This window comes from Leptodactylus fuscus, chromosome 11, assembly GCF_031893055.1.
Source record: "Leptodactylus fuscus isolate aLepFus1 chromosome 11, aLepFus1.hap2, whole genome shotgun sequence".
Taxonomy (NCBI): Eukaryota; Metazoa; Chordata; class Amphibia; order Anura; family Leptodactylidae; genus Leptodactylus; species Leptodactylus fuscus.
The window spans coordinates 30546962-30566294 of record NC_134275.1 but is presented as its reverse complement, the minus strand read 5'-3'; the positions used below and the strand labels follow the sequence as shown (position 1 = coordinate 30566294).

General features: G+C 44.2%; 1 protein-coding gene across 1 annotated transcript; it reads right to left on the bottom strand.

Moving 5' to 3' along the window:
* Positions 1-1913: 1913 nt before the first annotated feature.
* FBXO4 (F-box protein 4) lies at positions 1914-15778 on the bottom strand. Its single transcript, XM_075260203.1, has 7 exons — positions 15555-15778; positions 12357-12592; positions 11965-12185; positions 8891-8966; positions 6703-6878; positions 5249-5424; positions 1914-2038 (listed from the first exon to the last, which is right to left on the bottom strand). The coding sequence occupies exons 1-7, from the start codon at positions 15729-15731 to the stop codon at positions 1955-1957; spliced, it is 1146 nt and encodes a 381-aa protein (XP_075116304.1). The 5' UTR covers positions 15732-15778; the 3' UTR covers positions 1914-1954.
* Between the last annotated feature and the right edge of the window lie 3555 nt (positions 15779-19333).

Genomic DNA, 19333 nt, shown 5'->3' with positions numbered 1-19333 from the left:
ATGTCATGCAAGTAGGCCGAAGCCTGCCCGGAGCCTGGAGAGTTAAGTAACACAGTTTTTTATGCTATCTTACCTCTCCCGGGCCGCCGATCGTTATACTCGGGGGTCCGAAAAGACCCCCGAGTATAATAGTGCTTGTGGGGCTTGCGCCATCACTTACCGATCCCGGCCCCTGCTTGGATCGGTAAGTATATAGGGCCCGTTATGGTAACGGCCTATTAAAAAAAAAAAAAATGCAGCGGTAGCAGCTGTCGCTGGGCCCCTAATGTCCCGGGCCCTGTGGCCTCCGCTGCTTCCCCGGTACTTACGCCCCTGCCTTTAAGGAATTTGCAAATTATAGGTCAGGTAATATTTGCATGTGGCTGTACAGTGGGCCACACGAGTGAATTTTACTAGAGCACCATGAATACCCCAATTCACTGGCCACACACTCCAAAGAAAAGGCAGACTTCTAGTATTTACTGTATTGCACTGTCTAAGGCTGGTTTTACACGACCGTAAGTTTAGTCCACAAATGGTCCGCAATTGTGGGTTCTCAATTGCGGACACGTTATATTCAGTGCGGCCTCTTACACCACCAGATATTTTATCTGTGGTGTGTCGTGCCATGACCGGGGTCCGCACTGAATAGATCCGCAAAGTCACGGACATCACGACACAGCATGGACTGTCCCATAGAACTCTATGAGCGTGTGCCAATGGACATGGACGTTTGCAGAATGACTTTATGAAATGAAATTTAGAGTTGCTAATCAGCAAATTGCGGACCGCAAAACCACTACAGTCGTGTAAGACCAGCCTTACATGGGGCATAACTTTTTAGGAATATGGAAAATGTTATATGTGTTATATAATCTGTATATTTTGGACCAACATGGGACAGATGCACACGAGGGTCCATGCACACGACCGTGTCTGCAATCGAATTTGGGGCCGAATTTATTGCAGAATGTAATCTAATGACATCTTTGAACACTCCATGATAAATTTACATGTATGAGGGCTTCAGGATCCATTTAGTTTTGATAGCATGGATGATTATAGAGCAGATCCTATTCTGCTCCATGTTATCGGAAACTTATGGATCTGGAAGCTCCACAGTCATGAATGCATCACAGAATGGACTTGGAAGACACACGGATGTCACTGCAAGAGTCATCCAACTGCATTCTGTGATAAAGTTGGCCTCCAACCTGGATACACACGGTCATGTGCATGGACTCTAAGGTGTTTTTATTGACCTCCCTTGTCTAGCTGGCAGCACAGCAATTGACAGTTTGTGTATGTAGGTGTAGTGTGATCCAGCCAATAGATGCCACCTGTCACATTTCTTTGTGTTTCTATGTAGGGAACAGACTTTGCTTTTGCCCCTATCTACCTTATGTTATTCAAGGTCCAGGGCCTGGTAGTGACTACTACTGCTGCTGCAACGCCCCCTATGCACAACAATAGTCCTCTGGGTCACAGCAAATGCAAATAGCATGGTGGTGCATGACAATGTCCGATGAACTATTACATGCTTCATAGAAGAGTACTAAACTGAAATCAGAAGTGACATCAATACAAGAACGATCAGAGGCTTCATGGGATAGGTTTCCATGAGTGAGCACCTAAACATAAATCAAAATCATTCCACAGATTGATAATACACTATACATATCATTCTGGAATAGAAAATGTATAAAAGAGCACTACCTAAAATCTCACAATCTATGTATAAAACAATACAGTAAGGCTGGGGTAATGTAGGAGACCACACTGATATTATTAGGGACTTTTTACATTACTCCTTACAACTTTTCATCCCATAGGGACACTCAGAAACATTATATATATATATATATATATATATATATATATATATATATATATATATATATATATATATATATGTATATATTATAATCACATTTCACATTTTAAATACAATTGCAGCTGAAAATTTCAGATCCGTTCATATCTTTTTCCCAAGCTCGGCTAGAATCCATGCAATGCCATCTAATAATCCATATAATGTAGAGGCTTCTGTGTTTTGCACCTGTAGATGATAAATTATTACCATTTAGAAATTCACATACAGAAGATCTATTGCAGCTTTGCTGTGATTTTTAGAAAAACAAATTGTCAAACTGTGAAATGTGGCAGGGAAGTGGGGAGTTGATACTGCAGCTCTGCAGTGGGAGCTGAGCTGCAGGAACAGCACCTGGCCACTATACAGGGCATGGTGATCTCTGCCTCTGGCTCCAGGTATAGTATACAGACTAGATCCTTGATGGCAAACCTATGGCACGGGTGCCAGAGGTGGCATTCAGAGCCCTCTATGTGGGCACCCATCTGTGGAACAGATTATACTGTAAAGGGCCACTGTGGAGCAAACTGTACTGTATGGGGGCCACCGTAGAGCAGATTGTACTGTGTGGGGGCCACCGTGGAGCAGACTGGACTGTGTGAGGGACTCTGTGAAGCAGACTGGACTGTGTGAGGGTCACTGTGGAGCAGATTGGACTGTGTGGGGGCCTCTGTGAAGCAGACTGGACTGTGTGGGGGCTTCTGTGAAGCAGACTGGACTGTGTGGGGGTCACTGTGGAGCAGATTGGACTGAGTGGGGATCTTTCACTATTTATATCACACAGTATCTGTTTTATAGCAGACATAATAACATTGCACGGTCACTATAAAACAGGTCTGTACGATGTAAATAGTGAACATTATTTGGTCAAAATTATACCAAATGCAGTACAAAGTTGTTTGTATTATTGAAAGCTCTGTAAAGCCCCATTCACACAACCGTTCTTTTTGGGTGCCTAATTGTCTGCAATTGTGGATCTGCACAGTATTAAGCTTAAATTGGCGTGTAGGCACTTTGTGATAAATTAGTGGGTTTCGGGTTGCAGTTTGGGCACTTGGTCTCTAAAAGGTTCGCCATCACTGGACTAGATGCATCCTCGCACAGCTGGCCTAGCATGGGGCGGCTGTCTGCCCACCCACCAATTACATAGTTATAGCTTATCCTAAGGACAGGCTACAAAAAAACAAAACATGGAGAACACTTTTGACTGTATACTAGTTGTGTCCTGCTCCTCCTTTAGCAGTTTAGCCTCACCTAGAGACTTAGCAATACAGCAAAACAGGCAAATTGATTTGTTCCCCCTGAGTCCTGGCCACTTCTGAGCCCAAGGCTTCATCGACTCATTAGGTGCAGCACAGAATAAGCCCCCCCTCCTCCTCCACACAGTTGGTATCTTCTGCAGTAAAAAAGAAGAACTCACCAGATTTTGACCTCACTTTCATGAAATGAAAGTAGAATCCGTGTTCTTGTAAGAATGGGAGAAATCAGCCACTTTCTTGATGATATGTATTTGAGAAAAGTCTTAAAATTTCCCCTACTGTCACGTTTTTTCTCAGAAATGATAGACCCCCCTATAATAATGCATCATTGCAGAAAACTACAGGCTGCCCCCTAGAGCAGCTCAACCTTGTAAAGTAAAGTATCCCCTAGTGAGAAAAAGTCCCAACCTGGTACCCCCAACGTAGGGATTAAGAGAGAGAAATTATTATTATGAAATGGTTCCCACTGTGCCCTCACAGGTAACATAATGTCCGCCACAGTGTCTACATATGTAGCATATTGGCCCCACAGTGCCCCCACATGTAACATAATGGCCTCCCAGTGCCCCCACATGTAACATAATGGCCTCACAGTGTCTGCATATGTAACATAATGGCCCCACAGTGCCCCCACATGTAACATAATGGCCTCCCAGTGCCCCCACAAGTAACATAATGGCCTCACAGTGCCCCCACATGTAACATAATGGCCCCACAGTGTCTGCATATGTAACATAATGGCCCCACAGTGCCCCCACATGTAACATAATGGCCTCCCAGTGCCCCCACAAGTAACATAATGGCCTCACAGTGCCCCCACATGTAACATAATGGCCTCACAGTGCCCCCACATGTAACATAATGGCCCCACAGTGCCCCCATATGTAACATAATGGCCCCACAGTGTCTGCATATGTAGCATATTGGCCCCACAGTGCCCCCACATGTAACATAATGGCCTCCCAGTGCCCCCACAAGTAACATAATGGCCTCACAGTGCCCCCACATGTAACATAATGGCCTCACAGTGCCCCCACATGTAACATAATGGCCTCACAGTGCCCCCACATGTAACATAATGGCCTCCCAGTGCCCCCACATGTAACATAATGGCCTCACAGTGCCCCCACATGTAACATAATGGCCTCACAGTGCCCCCACATGTAACGTAATGGCCACCACAGTGTCTGCATATGTAACATAAGGGCCCCACAGTGCCCCCACATGTAACATAATGGCCCCACAGTGTCTGCATATGTAACATAATGGCCCCACAGTGCCCCCACATGTAACATAATGGCCCCACAGTGTCTGCATATGTAGCATATTGGCCCCACAGTGCGCCCACATGTAACATAATGGCCTCCCAGTGCCCCCACAAGTAACATAATGGCCTCACAGTGCCCCCACATGTAACATAATGGCCTCACAGTGCCCCCACATGTAACGTAATGGCCGCCACAGTGTCTGCATATGTAACATAAGGGCCCCACAGTGCCCCCACATGTGACATAATGGCCTCACAGTGCCCCCACATGTGACATAATGGCCTCACAGTGCCCCCACATGTAACATAATGGTCCCCACAGTGCCCCCACATGTAACGTAATGACCTCACCGTGCCCCCACATTTAATATAATGGCCTCACAGTGTCGCACATGTAGCGTAATGACCCCCACATGTAATCCAATAGACCTCACAGTGTCTGCACATGTAAGATAATGGCCCCCACACCCAGAGATGTCTATATTATATATCATATCATATACTGTATATTATAAGCTGCACTGTATGCAGGTCATTTCCAGGACAGAATCCTATGGATCAGTACTGACGGGGATTCATTGCAGCTCATTTCTACGACGCCACTAAATGCAATGAGCGCCATCAGTACTGACAGAGGCATTTATTGCACTTCTATAGTAAGCGGGGACCTGAAGCATGTACTATAGACCAGTGGTTCGCGCCATGTCCCAGGGACTGTGGGGCGTACCTACTGGGTAATGTGTACTGCATGTAGAGAAACACTGATCTAGAGGAACAATCTTTTTATACCAGGGAACCCTGATACCCCTGTTGTCTAATCAGAATGCCCCCATACAAAGCAATGTCTATATCAGCACAAAAAACAATCCTCACCATCCACGGTCGATTTAATTTGTTCAGACACAGCTCATGGGCCAGGTAAACACAAGGGATCCTCTTGTCTCCAGGGTTTGTCACACAAGCCAACACCAACAGAGGTCTCCTCTGTGCACCAAGTAGGGGATTCATCATTGCCTGGATTTGTGCAACCTCCTCTTCACGATTGTGCTCTGCACGAAAAAACATAAAAATGTCACAGCATTGTCTCCACTAACAAAAGCACAATCACACTTTTTAAGTAATCGGACAATCATTTCAGAATGATCCCGTCCTTGCAATCAGATGATCGGTACAGATCCAGTTTCTATGACCACCAGTATGCAGCCATTCATTTTTCCTTCAGTGGCCACTACAGGGTAAAAGAGGCATTACATGGCACCCATTTAAGAAGACTTTTAAGGAGGACCTTTCATGTCCTTGGGCACATGTGGTTTTATATACAGCTAGAAAGCAGACTGTGCATTCGGCGCACTTTCGGCTTTCCTGTTATGTGCCCCAGGGCAAGAGATATTGGTGGCGTTATGAATATCTCCACCATCAGAATGGCGTACTATGGACGAGTACTGTCAGTAAAGGGAAGGGGCTATGGACTAATATAGTAAGGAGGGGTGTACCTCACAGCTCAGCTAAACTGTCAGGAATGCCCTTCTGACAGTGAAGAGATATCGGTAATGGCTCTGATATCTCCAGCCCCAGGGCACATAACGGGAAAGCCGATAGCGCAATGAATTCAGCGCACTGCTGGTTTTCTAGCAGTATATAAAACCACATGTGCCCGATGACATGAAAGGTCCTCTTGAACCATCTCCAACTCCAGCTTTTTGCATCCTTCCAGCACCCCCACTATTCCTAAGCAACCATTTCTGTCAAGTTAGTACCCAATATGCTCTCTACTCTCAGATGAGTGGTCTTTGGCTGGAGCTGATAGTCTGGAACTGCTCACTTGACAATAGAGGCCATATTGGGTTCTGAAACAGATTGCTCAGCAAGAGTGGGAGCTAGAAAACGTCAGAATCCATGGAGCAATGTCTAGAAGGATACAATGGAATGGAGTTGGTAGAGGTGATAAAAGGTCTTCTTTAAAGGGTTTCTCTATGAGGTAGATATCCGTAGGATAGGTCATCATTATCAGATTGGTGGTGGTTCAACATAGCCCCCAGAAGTATCAGTGTATGGAGTAGAAAGCAGATGCCAGGTTTCTGCAGCTCAGCTCCCATAAGGACAGGTCCTATCTAAATGCCAGAAAATAAATATTTAAAGGCTATGGATCATGGAATGTATTTTAGCTTAAAAAAATAATATTTTTAAAAGGTTTTTTTTTTTTATTTCTGCAGCTTGCATCTATTACAATACATAATTCTGTAGATATATCATAGATGCTGCAAAGGGAAAACCGCTTTGAGATCAGAATAACCAAAAATGGCATCTGCAGTGTATGACTTGCTTACGTTTATGTGATTCAGCATTGGCCACATAGATGAAACCATCCACGACTTTGCACACTTCCTTTACTTGAGGTATTAGGCTGTACGCAGTTCCTTGTTCTCCTTGTGCTAAACCCTCGGAGACGAACATCTTGTTGACGGCCGCATTCTGCTCTACACGAGCTCTATCACGTTCGGAACTTTAAAAACAAGATTAAAATATTTAAAGGGATTGTCCTGCATTTTGATCTCTGGGGGTCCAACAGCTAACATCCCCACCAATCAGCATTTCACAGAAGCTACTGGAACTACACAGTGGACAGTGCCAGAAGTGATCGACTCCATCCACTGAGCAGCTGCCATTCAGCTTCAGTAACCTGGCCCAGCCATGAACAATGGACAGAGGCACCTGCTTCTAGCTTTCTCCACTGTGTAGTCACCACGATTGACCTACGGTATCCCTACTGATCTGAAATTGATGACCTAATCTGAGGACATTACCTTTAATATGATAATAATGACATTGACCAAGAGAGTGAAAGTATACATCCACCTAAGCTTTATAAAACAAGTCAGTTACCCTCCCCCTCTTTATGACCAGTAAGATCCGAGATCAAGTCTACTTTATACTCACTAGGCTTTGGTAGTCATATAATATGTACATGAAGTATGGTGATATACAGTGGAGTCATATATTTTTAGCAACTTAACCCCTTATGTGACTTGCATTGTGTGGAACAGAATCTGTAATTCACAGGGTTTTGCTACTTATCACCTGGATGATTTATTAATGACTAATATCCAGTGGCTTGTGACAGTGTTACAAACAAGGTCCAGACAGTGGCCATTTATCAGTCGCACCCCTAGAAATGATTCTGACTTAAATATGAGAATTGCAGATGTTGACAGATTTTCATTTGAAAATCACAGGTACCCCTAGCACTGAATGTGCCCATGTTGTACCACCCTATGGGAGCATTCGAACATAATAGTAGCCACATGTGGCTGAAACTTTGCCCATGAAGACTGTTAATGATCATATAATTATGGAGTATAACGAAATTAATCGCTGGCGCCTGATGTTGGCGCGGTTTTGGACACAACCTTAGGGTAGACATATGCGTTATGGTTTTGTTGATGCTGTTAAAGGGTTTGTCAGGATAAAATGATATATCTACACTAAGCTAAACACCCTTTCTTTGCCTACCTTCTAACTTACTTGTTTTACCAAAAATCTATATTTACCTAGATCGCCAAGGTGGCCATGTGACTGCCCAAGTGACATTCTGTTTCCAGAAGTGGAATGTCACCTATACTACCCCCTTTCCCACCTCATCATATTTTCCTGTCTCCCTGTCCGAAACGTCTGGGCACGGAGATCACTTCTTTCTAGGGGGCCAGAAAATCCTCTACTTGATGTCTGCCTGGCCGATCACGCCTGCGCAATGGAGCTGAAGTGCTGGCTACAGCGCATGCCAGCACTCAGGCTCTATTGCGCAGACGCCAGCAGACATTGAGAAGAGGAGGAGCTGGCCCCACAGAAGGAAGTGATCTTCCATGCCCAGACGATCCGGACAGGTAAGTATTGTGGGGTAGGGGGTGGGTTGAGTTAGTTAGTTGGGAAGGGCTAGTAGTGGGAGGGCTAGCAAGTGAAACAGGGAAGTGGTGTGAGTGAGGGAAGGCGAGGTAGTTTGAGCAAAGCGCAATGCATCATGGTAGTTGTAGGACAGAACAGGAAGCTTTACATGTAAACAAATGCAGAGGATGCCAGGAGCACCCAGAGAAACCCGGAAATCACTCAAAACACTGCTAAAGGTATTTGGTTGCCCTTACTAAGCTATTAATAGCACTAACAGACCTTTTTTGAAAAATGTGTTGCCTGGAAAACCCCTTTAAGGGTGTGATAAAGTATATAGGCAACATAAAGTATACAGGAGAGGTGCTACTTCTTCTTCTTTTTTTTTTTTTTAAACAATTTGTGGTTTTGGCTTCAATAACTGCATAAAAAAGCATAGTATACATACATACCCTCGGAGCTATTTACTGTGATTTTCACAAAAGGAAATGTCATATCTGTGAATTTCTTATTGAATATATTTATTATGCAAAGCTTAGTTTCTGTTTTTTTTGGTCACATTAAGTTGTAATTATTTTTTCAAAGCATTAGGAATAGAAAGGGATTTACTGCACTGGTAAAAGACGTGTTACTTACCGCGTTGTAGAATACAGGGTTAAAATATTAAATTTGTGTTCCCCATTCAGCTGAAATGTGACGCCAGAGCCAACACCTGTGTGTGTGGAAAGAGCAGAAAAATATGTACAAAATGTAAAATATGATCCTCCCCCAAAGACCAACCTTCTTTTTATTTTTTACAGTGATTGGATTTCCTCCCCTTATACACTATTAAAGCTAATTCTAAAAATCGCCAGCAGACCTGCTTTAACCATAGGGAGTTTGTACACTTGCACTGGCCACTAGGGTAGTGGGAGCCTCCTTGGAACGCCAAGACAGTCCACCATTTAGAGCACAGTCCCGTTGTTCCAGGCAGTGGGTCAGGGCCACTGTGGTTGTGGCTACAACTTATCTCTGTCCCCAGGGCACAGATGAGTTGAATACAGTGGTGATACAGGAGCCGCCCACTCCCTGCTTCACCATTTGGGCCCCGCTTATGCTTCCTATGACATCACTTACATTGCGTCTGTTTCTCCCAAAGGCTTCAGGGAACAGGGAAAGGTGAGCAATAGTGTTTTTTTTTTTGTTTGATATATACTGTGTGGCTAATTGAAAGGGGACATGAAACTGTGAGGGGAAACCAGGAAGGGACATGAAACTAAGTTGGAAACCTGGAGGGAGACATTATAGTGTCAGTGCACCAGGGGAAGTACTTTATACTGGGGGGGGGGGGGGAGCAACTGGAGAAGGACATTATTCTGTGGTTTTAACTGGAGGGGAACGTTATAATACTGTATCTGATAAACCGCATAGGTGGAACAGGTTGATGTCTGAGGGGGCATTGGGATGATCATTCATGTCTAAGGGGCCATTTGTGGGGACAGGTTAATGTGTGATGCTACCTCAGGGGCATTATACAGGGTGACGGCCACTAAGGGGCATTATATTATGTGGGGGCAACTGAGTAATGGTGATGGGGTGGCCACTTATGAAACCTACGCACAGGACAGAAATGTGTTTAAACGGCCCTAGTCACCAGCATCACACTGAAGAAGGAAGTCCATGTCATGGTCAATGCAGTCTGCCATTGAAGGGTTCAGCATACATAACAACAGTCCCAGAACAATCGCTACAAAAAGGATGGATTTTATGTATACCCCACACCAAAATGTGCCTTCCTGGAATGTTCCTAGATTAATTTTGGCATATGAAATGTTAGCAAGCATAGTCAAAGTTAGAAGTGAAGGGGAAAATAGAAAGAGAAGTCATGCTGGAGTCTAAGAATGAGAGCCATGGCAAAGAAGAAGCATGGTGGGGACCAGAAATGAGAGTGGAACCATGCTCAGGAACATAATTTAATAGGATACTGTGCTGTGGACCAGGAATGAAAGGGGGAGCCATGCTGGAGGAAAGCTGTGCTGTGGGCCAGGATTTAGAAAGATGAAAACTCTGAAGAATTTATATAGAAAGTATATTGGGAAATTGTCGAAATGTCAATATACAAACAACAACATCTATTTAAAGAAATTGGACATACCCTTTAAGGCCCTATACACCAACTGTTTCAGCACTCAACAGGTGCCAATAAACTTAAAGGGGTACAGGACATTGAAAAATGGCTGCTTTCTTCTTTTTAGGAAATTACATCATGTCTGTTGGCCACATGGCCATGCTACAGTTTAGCCCCATTCATTTTAAAGGGACTGAGCTGTGGCATTGCCTTGTATCCAATGGATGTGAAGTCACTCTCTGAGATGAAAAAAAGCAGCCATGTTTTCGAAGTACTGCACAATCCCTTTAAATACAATTATCAGGACTTATTGGAATGCATATAGGGTGGTTCCAAATAATGTACCTGGATAGCCAATGCCAGTCCTTGGGCCGCTGGTGCGTTCACTTCTCAGTAAGAGAACACTAGTATCAATATATCAATGAGATGCCAACAATCATGAGGCATAAAAGATGTCATCAGCCAACAAACAAGTGTTTGCTCAATTATCTACTGATCTCTTACCTGTATACATGGGGAAAGGATCAGGGATGGAGGCTCGTAAAGAGAGTCTATCATTGAGGATTTCGGGGTTTTTTAAGTACACACACGTTGGAATAGCCTTTAGAAAGGCTATTCTAGTCCTACCTCTCTTTCTCTCCTGCTCGCAGCCATTTTTGAAATATATTGTTTTTGGCAAACATATATATGAAGCTCAGAGAGCACATGCTGTGCTCCAAGCTCCACTGCATTATACCGTTGATGCCGCCTCCGGGGCCATTCCTTCTTGCAGATTAGCTCTTTTGGTTGCATCCTCTTCACTGCCTAGCAGCCGCCTCTGTCTTCAGCGGGATCCCAGTCCCGCACATGTGCTGTTGACTCCTGTATGAAAATAATAAAGATGGCCAGCGGAGCATGCGCTGTGTGCCCAAACCTGTAGTGGCCATGCCTACAGCGCACGCGAGGGATTTGAATCCCGCTGAAGACAGAGACGGCTGATCTGCAAGAAGGAACGGCCCAGGAGGCAGCATCAACGGTATGATTCTGTGGTACTCAGAGAACAGGGGGAGAACTGTGCTCCCTGAGCTTCATTTACATATGTGCAAAAAACTATATATTCAAAAACAGCTGCGAGCAGGAGAGAAAAGGAGGTAGAATTAGAATAGCCTTTCTTAAGGCTATTCTAACGTGTATTTACTTAAAAAACAAAATCCCCAATGATAGACTCCCTTTAAGAAAGCTCATCTGGCTAATCATTGGGTTGTGGGCCTATAGCGGTTACCATCAGTGGTGTAATTAAAGTCTTGTGAGCAATCTTTTGTCCGGTGTCCCCTATCTCATTCCTACAGCGAATTCTTGATAGTGATGGTTACGGGTGCTAAGGAGTTTCATCATCCTCAGTATGGTTAGGGTAATCTGTGGGTCTCCTTGACTTATGGGCCAGGTGGAAGCAATTTCAATACTGATGCCAGTGCTTATGGACCCCCTAAGGCTCCTGCACCCTCTGCACCCCCTCACGTTACACCCCCGCTTACCATATAAGTATAGCATCAATTAATTTCCTTTACTTAAAAAGACTAACACTAGAGAAATGCCTTAAGTACATTATGTCATTTTGTCTTACCATCAATTTGCCTTTGCAGTATGCTGACCACTGGTACAAGCTCTCGAGAGGTCATCATCCGAGTGACCAGAGAATCATCCAGCTGCTCCAGACCAGGACCAAACATAGCAAAGCGGGGCTCCCCCTGCATGACAAGAGACTGCAGGAATGAGGTCACTGCTCCATAGATGGGATTCCTGGACCGCATGGACCTTCTGGTTTTTGGGCAACTTCTTAAGTAGCTATAACCATAAAAAGCACTGCAGTCAGTTAGATTCAACATGCAAAAGAACTTCAGATGACCCCATAACACTGAATGCCATTTGTGGATGATCTGCTTAGGGTCAGTTCACACGGCCGAAAATGAAGAGCTTTTATGTACCCTTTAATGTTTTATTCACCCCTTTACTCACATGGACATATAACTATATTCCTTCCCATCTGGAGATTCACATAGGCAGGAGTTAAGGACGTCTAGATCTGGCAAGCTGTGACAATCGATGGAGGACCATGTTGGAAGATCTCTCAACAGAAAATACTTCCACAATAGACGGTCTTGCACCATTGAATACCAGTATCGATTTGTGATTCCAAGTTTGCACAAGTCTTGAGGAGAAAGGAAGGTCAGGATATACAACTGCATATCAACCTATGGAGAGTGCAGAAACAAAAAGAACATGTATTACAGGGGTTTCCTGGGCATAAAAATATCATTTTTCAAAAAAAAGTAAAAGTTTTTTTAGTGCTATTAACAGCTTAATAAGTTCAACCAAATACCTTTAGCAGTGTTTTGAGTGATTTCTGGGTTTCTGTGAGCTCCTTGCATCTTCTGCATTTGTTTACATGGGTGTCTTCCTGTCTGTGTTTTCCTACAACTACCATGATGTCTTGGGCATCACTCAGACCTGACTCACATCACCTCCATCTCTCCCTCCCTCCCTCTCCCTGTTTCCCCAGCTAGCCCTTCCATTACTTGCCCTACCTAACTAACTGAACCTCCACCAGTACCCCATCATACTTACCTGTCTTCCAATCTGGACCTTTTGGGCCAAAGACTTCACTTCTTCTGGGCAGACACCAAGAAGAGGAGGTGCAGACCATACAGAAGAAGTGACGTCCCATGCCCAGAAGATCTGATCTAGAAGACAGGTACCGTATATACTCGAGTATAAGCCGAGTTTTTCAGCTCAGTTTTTGGGCTGAAAAAGTCTGCCTCGGCTTATATTCGGGTCATTACGGTAATACCGTAGTTACAAACCCGGCATACAGACATGGGGGTTGGTGCCGGGCCGCAGCGTTGCCACGCTCCTGGCAGAAGTACCGGGGCCTTCTAGCAGAAGTACCATAAGTACTTCTGTAGTTTGTGATGAACAGCATCGCCATGGCACCTGCCCCGGGGTCTGGATGCCGGGTCTTTGCTGCGTAGTCTGTAGCTATAATGGCAACCGCTCTGCTCCAGAGCGGTTGCCATTAGAATCGGCACCTCCACTGTAACTCTTACAGTGGTAATGGCGGAGTTACAGTGGAGATGCCGCCATGCCCCTGGAGAGATCGGACGCGACTGCTCTCTCAAATGCGGCCCTGAAGCGCTGGGGTGATCGCCGGCTGCCAGCAGGAGCGCGTACCTCGGCCGCCGGAGCTGAAGGAGAGATTCCCGGCAGGAGCACGTACCTGAAGACCTCGGCATGCAAAAGAAAAGCCGGCCGTCGGCAGAAGCGCTGAGGGGAAATCCAGGCAGCCGAGTCTGCCAGGGATTCCCCTCAGCGCTTTTGCCGGTGGCCGGCCACAGTTCCCCTTCAGGTCCACGCTCCTGCCTGCATCCGGGGATTCCCCTCAGCTCCTCTGTAAAGGCTCCCTGGCTGCAGTGCTTTTCTTTTTCAGGCTGCTCTTTGCAGCCTGCAAAAGAAATTACAATTTTTGCAATGCATTAGCATTGTAATGCATTGCATTAGTGATCAGACCCCCTGGGGTTCAAGACCCCTAGGGGGTCTAATAAATGCAAAAAAAAAAAAAAAAATAAGTAAAAAAATAAATAATAAAGTATAAAAAATTCAAATCACCTCCCCCCCTTCCCTAGAACACATATAAAACTAATACTGTGAAACATATACACATTAGGTAGCCCTGTGTCCGAAAACGCCCGCTCTACCAATCTATAAAAATATTTTTCGTGTACGGTAAACGCTGTAGCTGGAAAACAAAGTTGTCTAACTGCCCCTTCCCTGAGATTGTTTTTTGCCCCCCACTTGGAATTCAGCCTGGCTGAATATAGGGGATCTGCAGTGCTCCTATTCCATCGTGAAGGGGTTAATAGGAGCACTGCAGATCCCCTATATTCAGCCAGGCTGAATTCCAAGTGGGGGGAAAAAACCCAGTCCTCAAGCTGAGGGAAGGGGCAGACAGACAACCAAAACACCCCCTCCCCTTCCCCAGCACCTAACATCTACTGCACCCAAAAACTCCGACCATTTTAATTTTTGAAATTTTCCAGTAGCTGCTGCATTTCTCCCCTAGGCTTATACTCGAGTCAATAAGTTTTCCCAGTTTTTTGTGGTAAAATTAGGGGGGTCGGCTTATATTCGGGTCGGCTTATACTCAAGTATATACGGTAAGTATGATGGGGTGTGAGGGGAGGGTTAGTATACGTGACGTTCTGTTTTTCCCCTTCTGGAAACGAAATGTCACAGGAAAATCTGAAAATGTGCCTCCAGTGATCCAGGTAAATATAGATTTTTGGCAACCTGGGTAATTTAGAAGGTTGATAGAGGGAGGAGGGACTGGAGTGTTTAGCTTCGCTTAGATTAGAAAGATCAATTTATCTCAGACAACTGACTATTAAGGAGAAGAGAAATATTTGATGGTTCCTTCCCACATACAGGAGAGAGAATCACCCAAATGTAGTGAAGACAGCCAGAGCTCTCGTGAAAAGTCCCACATGATCAGGAAGGGATTTCAGCCTCTTAGTGTAGACAACCATGAAAAACACACATTTCAAGTTACATAAGGGTAAGGGGGATTTCTCACTCCCTGGAATAAACAAACAGGAGCAAATTCTCTAAAATAACAAAAAAAACAAACAAACAGTTAAATAAAATCTAACAGCTGTGATTTACAAGTTCTCCTGTAGAGGTGATAACAGGGTTATAAGGACAGATTATAAGGAGTGATAAGAGGTTATAAAGAATTCTAAGAGGTTTAAGGGTCTGAAGTTCCTCTTTGATAAGGAAAGCTTTTAGTTTCTTTATCATCACTGTGATCAGCAAAATGTAACTATTTATGGTGAGAATGTGAACTTAGAGTTAGCTCGCCATTATATAAATGCACATTACGCTCCAGTCACATTGCGGTTTTTTTTTATATTTGTTTAGTAAATCTATTTAACGGTCATCCATTTATATCGAGGTTAATTTAAGAAAACAAAAGAAATCTGTTTCTGTTTTTATGTAGGACACAAAAATCTAGTATACCGTACTGTTCTGTCTGTCCAAAAACCCACAGAAACTGATGCTTTTTTTTTCTTTTCTTGCATTGATTTCTATATAAACATGTGGCCAAGGCTAAAAGGTAATGTGAATGGCGCCTTACATATATTGGGGTACTGCGTCACTTACCGGTAATACGTCCAGGGCGCTGTCACTGTCCCCCTGCTGCAGACTATCACGCTCATCATCCTCTTCATCCCGTATTATGTGCAGGTAGCGATCTCTCAGTTGTCTGAACCCATTTATTACAGCAGCTTCAAACCGGCTCCACTCCCCTGCTGGCACAGTGCTGCCCCCTTCAGCCATTGTGCTCCCCTCTCCTCCAGTGAGCGCAGTGACAGCTCTGTCTCAGACACCAGACCACTTCCTTGTGTGCAGAGACTTCCAGCATCATCACATTGCAGTCACAGCCCTGAAGAGGTTACTTCCTTGTCATGTGATCCGTACTTAGCAACTGGCGTAGTGTACATAGCAACAAAGCGGGAGCTGGTGATCACGTGACCAGAGCAGGAATGCTGTAGCACAGGCTATAGGAGGAAGCAAAGGTTAACCCTTTAGGGACATTGGATAGATTTTCCTTCCAAAATTCAGATCTTTATTTATTTCTCTGCCAACACATTTATATCGGTTTTATTATGTTTTACTATTATGCTATTTTTCAAGCATGAACAATTTTCCGGCGGTCATCGTATTTTAACGCCGGTAACTTTTTTCTTTGGTTGATGGAGAAATGTCAGGGCTCTTTATTTGTGGGGAAAGTTGTACTTTTTATCGGTACCGATTTTTGATAGTGATAACTTTCTGATCACTTTTTATTGCAATTTTTTTGGGGAAAGTGAAGCGACTTAATACATTAAAGGGATTACACTATTAAAAAACTTTTTTCTGTGGCTAACACGTCGGAATAGCCTTTAGAAAGGCTATTCATCTCTTACCTTTTGATGGGATCTCCGCCGCGCCGTTCCTTAGTAATACTGTTTTTTACCGGTATGTAAATTAGTTCTCTGGCAGCGATGGGGGTGGGCCCCAGCGCTGAAAATGCGATGAGGGCGTCCCCACGGCTGCTAGAGAACAGGATCCTGCGCCGCCTCTATCTTCTGCTGGATCCTCCCATTCTTTCTTCAGCAGCGTCACCTCTGTCGGCTCTTACACTAGTAGAGCCGACTGTGCATGCTCGCAATTGCGGCCTCGGAACTAATTTACATACCGGTAAAAAACGGTATTACTAAGGAACGGCGCGGCGGAGATCCCATCTAAAGGTAAGAGACGAATAGCCTTTCTAAAGGCTATTCCGACGTGTTAGCCACAGAAAAAAAGTTTTTTAATGGTAGAATTCCTTTAAGGAAGACAAATTCACAGGAGTTACTATAGCCAGCAAACTTGTGTGGGTTGATGACCTGAATATAAGAAGTCCAGGACCCGAAGCCCAAACTGCAGACTACATGCCCTTTAAGCCCTAAGCAACTAATCTATATATTGTTTCAAACTCATTATTTCTCTCTAATGGAGCCACGGACATCCATAAAAAAGACGTCTTGAGAGACGTGAAGATACTGTGTGTAGCCTAACATGCTATTTTCTGCTACACCACTCCCTTTAAATACTGATACTGTAACGTGCCTATTTGTATAGCCTTCAGTCGGCTTTAGTCAGCTTTAGACTATCATCTATATTGCTGTGCTGAGTTTCTGTTCTTTGGAATGCTCTTAGTTTAAGGTCTCAGCAAATAAATCTGAATATTTATGACATTTTCCCATTGTCTTTGGTAACCAGCGTCCTTGTGGCATTGAGATATTGCACACATTTGTTAAGGTGTTCACCCACTGCTAATATATCATATAAAGTACGATTCTGACTTTCTTGAGGCCCAATTCACATCTGTGTTTGGGAGTCCACTTGGGAACTCCCCCCGAATGGAAACCTATACGCATTAATAAGCAGTTAGCTAAGAAACTTGCAAGTAGCACTTTTCTCTCCGGAAACCTAACAGAAACCACACAGACCCCATTATAGTCTATGGGGTCCATGTAGTTTCTTAGCTATCCACTTTTTAATGTGTATAGGTTTACGTTCGGGGGGTCCCCAAGTGGACTCCCTGAATGGAATACCCAACACCGATGTGAACTGGGCCTGAGACTTGCTATACACATCTTTGTGTCTATGTAGTGTTCTTGTCTCTAGGGTTGAGCGATCAGGATCAAATGGAAAATGATCGGAAATCGGATTTTAAAATTGATCCTGAAATCTCAAGATTGGCTCAACCTTACTTGTCTCCGCTGGCTGGTGACAGCTATTTTCTAAATCAGGAGAATACTCAAGACAACATGAAGGACGACTTCTCACCCAAATTGATCACCATAAATAACACACAATAATAACTACCTAAGATATAAAGTGATGGTGAGAACTTCTTATAACTGGAATACACCTTTATCTCTAGTACTAACCCATCAGTGCCACCTCATCCTAAGTAAATTCCCCTTTACTAATACTAAAGGTGGAGTTCCACTTCAAAGAAAACTATGAGCCCGTATACAGAAAACATTCCTATATCATCTCCTATCTCCGCTGTCTAGAGGTCCATACTACAGTCGTGGCCAAAAGTTTTCAATCTCTTAGTCCGATGTTTGTATCGATACTAAAGTACCATTAAAAGCACTTCATAGGTTTTTACAATTTTATTGACAAATACATCAAGTTTATGCAAAGACTAAATATTTCCAGTGTTTAATCTTATTTTATACTGCTACTGCATTTCCCCTGGCATATAGGATATCAGCTTCTGGGCCAAATCCTGACTGATACCAATCCATTCTTACCTACTCAGTGCTTGGAGTTCAGCACTTCAGTGTTTTTGTTTGTCTACCTGCTTTTTGAGAATTGGCCACAGATACTCAATGGGATTGAGATCTGGGCAGTTTCCTTGACCCAAAATATCAATGTTTTGTTCACCAAAGCATTTACTTATCACTTTTGCCCTGTGCCATGCAGCTCCATCAAGCTGGAAAAACCATTTCTCATCACCAAATTGCTCCTGGATGGTTGGGAGAAGCTATGTAGAGGATGTTTAGATCTCATTTTTCATTCATGGCAGCATTTATGACAGACGGTGGGTTTTGGACTTGTGTGATCTGTCCACTCAAGGACTTTGTCTAAGTAGCCTCCCCGGTATTCACCCTTTAACCAGGGATCTGGTCTTCACTGCAGGTTTCTATCTCTCGTAGTGGTCCCAGTATCGATGGCAACTGGCAAAAGACCAAAGGGACTTGCACCAGGTCAGGCAAAGTGTGGTCAGGTACATGTCGAAGGTCTGTGGCACTCAGCAAGTGACCATAATCGAAAACAAGTCAAAAAGTCCAGGTTCCAAGGGACAGGCAAAGATCATACACAGAAGGTCAGTGGAATAGGATCAGAGTCAGCAGCCGTCAGAAAACAGGCCAAAGTCAATAAAAAGGGAATCAGGCAGAAATGAGGTATCAAGATACCCCCACAAGAACTAGCATGCTAAGATCCTATGTTGCTCTAGTGCCATGCTGAGGCAGAGCAGATGTACATAGGTGAAGACTAGTAATGGTTGAGAAAGGCCCTGGTGACCATGTTAGGTCTTCAAGTTACAGAAACGCTGCCTCCCTTTGGACCAGTTCAGCTGGATCATCAGGAGGATATGGACAGAAGAATGGTAGCAGAGATTGGTGGCTGTGTCTGCTGGGAGAGTATGGTGACTCCATCCCTGCAATAAAAAATACTGAGGTGTAAAATGCGTTAGCTGTGACAGGCGAAACCACCAGACTGCAAAGCTCCTGGAGCTGGGGCAGCGCCACCTACTGTACCAACTCAACACAGGGAGAACCTGCTTTTAACCACTCCATTGTAGCACGAACCCTAACAATAGATGGTATTTTCCAGTG

What these genes read in the sequence shown, in the direction of transcription:
- FBXO4 (XM_075260203.1), bottom strand. Translation starts at nt 15,731, where the DNA reads ATGGCTGAAGGGGGCAGCACTGTGCCAGCAGGGGAGTGGAGCCGGTTT. An exon ending in GAATATAGTTATATGTCCAT is followed by an intron (nt 12,186 to 12,356) that starts GTGAGTAAAGGG and finishes TTATGGTTATAG; the next exon opens with CTACTTAAGAAGTTGCCCAA. An exon ending in AATTAAATCGACCGTGGATG is followed by an intron (nt 2,039 to 5,248) that starts GTGAGGATTGTT and finishes TATCATCTACAG; the next exon opens with GTGCAAAACACAGAAGCCTC.